The sequence below is a fragment of the Corapipo altera genome, unplaced genomic scaffold (genome assembly GCF_003945725.1).
Source record: "Corapipo altera isolate COAL_440 unplaced genomic scaffold, ASM394572v1 1, whole genome shotgun sequence".
NCBI classification, from domain to species: Eukaryota; Metazoa; Chordata; class Aves; order Passeriformes; family Pipridae; genus Corapipo; species Corapipo altera.
Genome location: NW_020884873.1, coordinates 18,409,353 through 18,415,352, shown reverse-complemented (window position 1 = coordinate 18,415,352; position 6,000 = coordinate 18,409,353). Strand labels below are relative to the sequence as shown.

At 35.6% G+C, this 6,000-nt stretch overlaps 1 protein-coding gene across 1 annotated transcript in view; it reads left to right on the top strand.

Annotated features, from left to right (window-relative positions):
* Nucleotides 1-356: 356 nt before the first annotated feature.
* UBN2 (ubinuclein 2) overlaps nucleotides 357-6,000 on the top strand; it is a 50,629-nt gene continuing 44,985 nt past the window's right edge. The window contains exon 1 of the mRNA XM_027664798.1: nucleotides 357-446. Coding sequence (XP_027520599.1) covers nucleotides 417-446 — 30 coding nt within the window. The 5' untranslated portion in view covers nucleotides 357-416. The remainder of the gene's footprint in view (nucleotides 447-6,000) is intronic.

Below are 6,000 nucleotides of genomic sequence, written 5' to 3'. Positions count from 1 at the left end.
GGAAGCAGAAGTGAAAAGGAGTTATACTTAGAGAGTTCTTTTTCTTTGAACCTCAAATGGGTATAATTCTCTCTTATGCTTACACTTTCAGTTGAGGTTGTAATGGAATGCTTGGGAAAATACAAATCTCAATATTTCTCTCAACTTTTCTATTGGTGTTTTCATCAGAAGCAAAGTAACTGAATGATAATTGAATGAGTCAAATTAATTTTTATAGGCCAAAGTAAGTATTTGGACACAGTGTAAATTCTGGCTACATAGTCATCAGAGCATTGTTTATTGGCATAACACGTTTTTATCAGACACACTCTATGTTTCTTGTGGAATGAATATGTAATTTCTGCTTTTTTCAGAAGAAATCAGTTCACTTGGAAGATCCATTTAATGATGAACAACGTGAGCGACATGAAGTAGAAATGCTTGCCAAGAAGTTTGAGGCAAAATATGTGAGTTACTCTGCTTTGTTAAAATACACAAATATTTAATAGTGATAAGTTATGATGCTGTAGAGGTCTTAATATCACAGGGTTGTTTTTTTCCTGATTAAGGTTGCTGGTGTAGTGTCAAATGACTTCTGTACATTTCAGAGATGACTGTCTCGCTGTATTTCATTTAAGCACCTTGAAGCTGTCACAAGCTTATCAGAGAAGTCTGCTAAATAGATTTGTCTATAGATGTTATAGCTTGTGAAGCTATTCTTAGAAAAGCTTCCTATATAAATACAACTATTAGATGCAGGTTGATATTCATGCTAAATACTGTGCTGGAGGAAAGAATTTCTATGTAATGCTGTTGTGCACTATTGAACAGCTTTTCTGTTTGGGCTAAATACTGGTGAATCTTGATGAATTTCTGACTAGTTTGGAATGCTTCCATAGGAAGTTACTTGTTGAATAGCAACACATTGCTCGATGAATTTCTTGTAGCTGCTAGCTGCCTAAAGATACACTCTGCTGACTCCTGAAAGTATGAATAAAGCTAGCTAGTAACATAAAGAGGCTTACACTAGTAAATGAAGGCAGAAAATCAGAAAATGTTGACAAAAGCCACACCCAAACAGGTCTTTAAGAATTCATATGGGTAGGGTTGGGTGATTAATTCTGAGCTGGCAATCAAAGCTCATCATCATGCTGAGGCATGTTGATATTCTGGATTACTAATAGAGCACCTCAATAATAAAGAAGGGAAACAAGAGCAGTCATTTGTATCTTTTGCTATTAACACACATACTAAGATCTATCTTTTTTGATTTTTTTTTTTTTATTTTCCTAACAGAGGCAGATTTTTCTGAGTGTGCAATCTATACATTCTGTAGCAGTAATTACTATTTCAAAGCATGTTAGCTGTAATATGTAACAAACCCTTAAACTGAAAAAAATAATTTTCATCTTTTGGAGGGATTGACAGAGCCCAATATAGGAAGTGAATGGAGAAGGCAGTTTCAGAATACTGTTTGCTTTAAATTGAATGATAAATAATTTTTGAATGTGTGAGAAAACTGTTTCAACTGTACTTTTTTTAGAAAACTCATTTCCATAATACAAGGTAAGGACTTATGATGTCTTGAAACAAGTTGCTTAACTACAGTAGATGAAAGTCAATGTAAGCATGTAAAGCAATGTATGTAAGAGGGAGTGGTAGTGAAAGTAATCTATTTTAACATATACATTTATGCATGCATCAAAGCTAAACATGTACATTTGTGGACAAAACATGTTATTAGAGTGAAGAAAACTGAAGCTCAATGCTCAGTAGTCATAAAAAGGGGCAAATAGATGCTTTTAACTATTAGAAAGCGGAAGGTAACAAAAATGTACAATTTTCAACAGTTTAAATTCATGGTGCACTTGCATCTTGATTACTACTTGCACTTCTGATTTTTTTTTCCCTTTCATTCTCTGCGTTACCTTATGCCCCTCAACCCCCCAAAAGGTAATGTCTTCTGTATAAAGCACAACTTATTAGGTTAGAACCACTAAGCATGAAGGGTGGTGAGGGATTAAGATTTCTTGTGTTAGATATTCTGTGTCCTTTCTCTCTTCCAATATGAGAATCATCCATCTTTACCTGCCATTGATGCTCAGAGGAATTGCAGCTCTGTAGGTTGACCCAGTACAACTGCTCATTCTGACAACATCCAGCCATCTTCTGACTCTTGTGAGATGTTTTTGCTCTGTGGCTTAAACTAGAGCAGGGATCCCATGTAGTAGATATCCTTTCTCCTCGAGTGAATGAGAGGCTGCGTGGTACTGTTGCCAGCTGGAGTTAAGCCACGACACTCCTTAACAGAGCTTTAGTGTAAAAGTAATCACTGGTTGTATGAGAATGAAAAAAAAAAAACAAAACCCAACCCTCTATTTCTGATTTGCAGGAAGTACTATATCCTCCTTAAATTACTTAGGTATTACTTGCCTATATCCATTTAAAATGGAGTCAGACAATGTTTTTAATTGTAGCACGTGCGCAGTACTTCTGGAAAATTTGGTATGTGAGGAACAGTCTACCTTGAAGACTTTTTACTTCTTTTCAGATAAATTCCTGTACTTATCATCAAATCAGTATATTATTTGGTGTATTTTCCAGATCCTAAGAAAAAGCCTACAAATAAATGGATTTTTGTAAAACGAGATGCATAACATACCATTTGTTTACTTGATTATTCAGCCCTTTTTTGGAATTGCAGCACATTTTAAATACCAGCATAAAAATCTGCTCCGAGGGGTTCCTATTTTCACAGTTTTGTTTGCTGTTATTCTCTAGACAAAATCCAGCACTGTTGTGAACACATGATACTGAACTTCAGACAGTATTGTACCTAGTGTAAGAATCTTTCTTGGCTCAAAACTAAGGTCCATCTAATGGATGGTAGCATAGTCCTCTGACACTAGTGAAATTTCGTACTTGAAAGTACAACCAAGCAAGTGTGCACTGTGCCTCTCTGGCAATCTGTGTCTTAATTTCTCCCAAAGCCAAAGGCTGCACGTTTAACCTTTTTATAGCTTTCTGCCATGAATTTGGCAGATCATTACTGGATATTTGTGTTCCATGGCACTGAGTACCATGATGGTGGTCATATAAAAACATATTTTGTGTTAAAACCTGATGAGTTCACATGGTGCTCCATAGTTTCTGTGTTGTAAGAAACAGTGAAATATATCCAGTTTTCCTGCACATTGCATGTGATTTTGTTGCTGTCATCTAAATTCAGCCCTTTTGTTCTCCAGCTGTAGTGTCTTAACATTCTGTTATTGTATAGAAGCAGTAGTTTTTACCTTTAAACATCCTTGTTGGATTACTGTTCCCTTTTTTGTTCTAATTTCTTTTTTTAAATGAAAGGATATTAATGGTATGGTGCCCTGATTTATCAGTGATATAATGATGACTTCTGGGTTATTTCTTCCATTCCTTTTTTTTTTCTACAGTCCCAATTCTTACTTTTTTGACCACTTGTGACTGTAGAGTAAATGTCAAAGAACTGTGCGTAACAACTCCAGTGCTTCCCAGGTAACATAACAAATTTGGAGATTACTGTATTTTTTCTTGCTTGGGTTGTACTTCCTTTGTGTGGATTACCTTGCTTTTATTGATACTGAATTCAGCTGACTGCTTAACCATATTAAATTCAGAGCAACTGTGAGATCTTTCAGTGATTCTCGAGTTGTCTTTTTTCTTTACTATCCTCAGTAATTTGTCATCTTACACTCCCACCCTCCCCAAACTGTTAAACCTCTCTGTTACTTCTAAAGATGAATGGGAATACACGTTCCTTAGTGATTTCACTGATTGCTTTCTCTGCCAAAATGAAATACCTTTTTCTGCCCTTTCTTTCCTCGTCTTAAATCAGGCATCAATTTGAGTGGACCCTCCTTATCTCGTGACAATTTCTTGTCTTTAAAGATCTTTGGACCTGTTTTACAGCACTCGAAGTACTACTTTTTTCTACCAAAATTCCTTCCTGCTCTGTAATGTATGTTCTTATGCCTGCTGGTTCTGTTGTTTAGAATTTTTATTAACTTACCCAATGCAGAGACTAGATTTACTGGTTTATGGATTCTGCTGTGGCCCTTGTAAGATTCTTCAAATATTGGCATCGTATTTGCCACACACCTTCTAGTCCTGTTGGGCAAAGGTTGTTTAAACCCAAGGTTACATGTCACAGTTAATTTGTTGAAGTCTTATTTGGCTTTTTTGAATACTTGCATGAGTCGCATTTGCAGTTTCAGGAACGAGACATCTTAATTTTCTCTGGTACCATGACTTATGTTCTGAGACTGAAAAGTTAGAGGAAAACTTCAGTAGTAAAACTTCCTTGAACTGCTGTATAGTAAACACTGACAGAGATAATCCCTTCAGTTCTTCTGCTGTAGTCTTGCATCCTTAACATCTTGATCATATGAGCTCTCAATACAGTTCCTTAAACATACCTGGGTAAAACCAGGCCTGAAGGAAAATCTCTAACTATACACACAGTGGTTTGGGTATTTTCATATGTCTGAATATGAGTTACTGTTTTAATCCTGCTTTTGTTCATTCAGCTGTTATGAGACTTCTTATTTTTGTTGTTTTTATTAACTCTTTTCCATATCTGGTTTAATGACTATCAGGCAGCCAGAATGTATTGGAAATTTTAATTGGGTTTTTTTTTTTTAATCCCCTTGTACCAAAATCATAGAATCGTAGGATAACCATTGCTGCAAAAGGATTTTAGACTCACAAACAAGGATGTTGGTGGTTACTTGGGCCTAGCAAGACATGTGGTATGGAGGTGGATTGCACTACACATTAGTGAGACCAGTACAGGTGAAGAGGTGAAGTGTATTTTGTGAAGCATTCTTATACAACCTGCTGGCACTTAAGTCAGAAGCATGAATTACATAAGCTCTTGTACTGGATGCACTGGAGTTTAATCAGAATTCTGCCTTTATTTTTATAACAGTTTTTCTTTATTTTTTTTCTTCTCTTATTCAGACTCCTCTGTTTAAAAAAAAGAATATGTTTTGGGAATGTGCAGTCATTCAGATGTTTTGCCAGATGAGTGACTGCAGGAGATAACAGGACTGATAGAACACTTAGATTGGAATATAGCTTGGAAACCTGAATTAAAAATAGAATGCACTTTTGAGTTTTTTCTCCTAGGACTGTGGCATTTATTTATTTAAGTATACTTGAGAGATTCCTGTTTGCTTGCAAGAGCAGATACTTTACTTCATTACAATCTTGAATTTTTGCAAAACATAGTTAAAATGGAGGTGTTCAGATGCTTACACTTTTCATAAAGGACCAAAGGTGAAACTTCCTTTGAACAGTGTCTGCATACTCTTACTAACAAGTGGGCTGTGATATTTGGATGTCACAACAGGAAAGACTCATACTTACTCTAAGCATGCTCAGAACTGTGGAGCGCAGGCAGACAATTTTCAGGAGCAAGTCTTCTTGAACTCCTGGAAGAAGTTACCATTTTAGTGAATGTGGTGCCTTTTGGAGAATTTTATCTTGTAAGACTTGTATATTGATGATTTTGACAACATATGTGAGCTAAAAAACTTAAGTTTAGATTTCTTGAATGTTTGAGCTGGATGTGAGTTTTTACTTGACTTGATTTAACAATGGAACTTCCACATGAAAAAAATACTTACAGAATAAGATTAATTTTACTGCTTCCCAGAGGTAAGTGAACCCATCCATAGTCTGTGATGCAACTTCTGACTCAAGTAACTTTCATGTTTTAAAACTCAATGTTTTATCTTCAGTTGTGTCAACTGAGGTGACTGATCTTGCATTTCAAAGGATTTTATCTTAATATATTTTTCTACAGTTATGTCATATGAATGCTGTAACTTCTTAAACTCTTAGACACCATATCTACAAGTACTAGATCAGTATTTTTTTCTTTTCGTTTAGGCTTGACTTGACTTTAGAGAAGCAATCATGCCTGTGTAGGGAAACACTTTACTGAATGCTAGGCTGTCAGTATTTTCCCTTCTAATGATACTAACATAG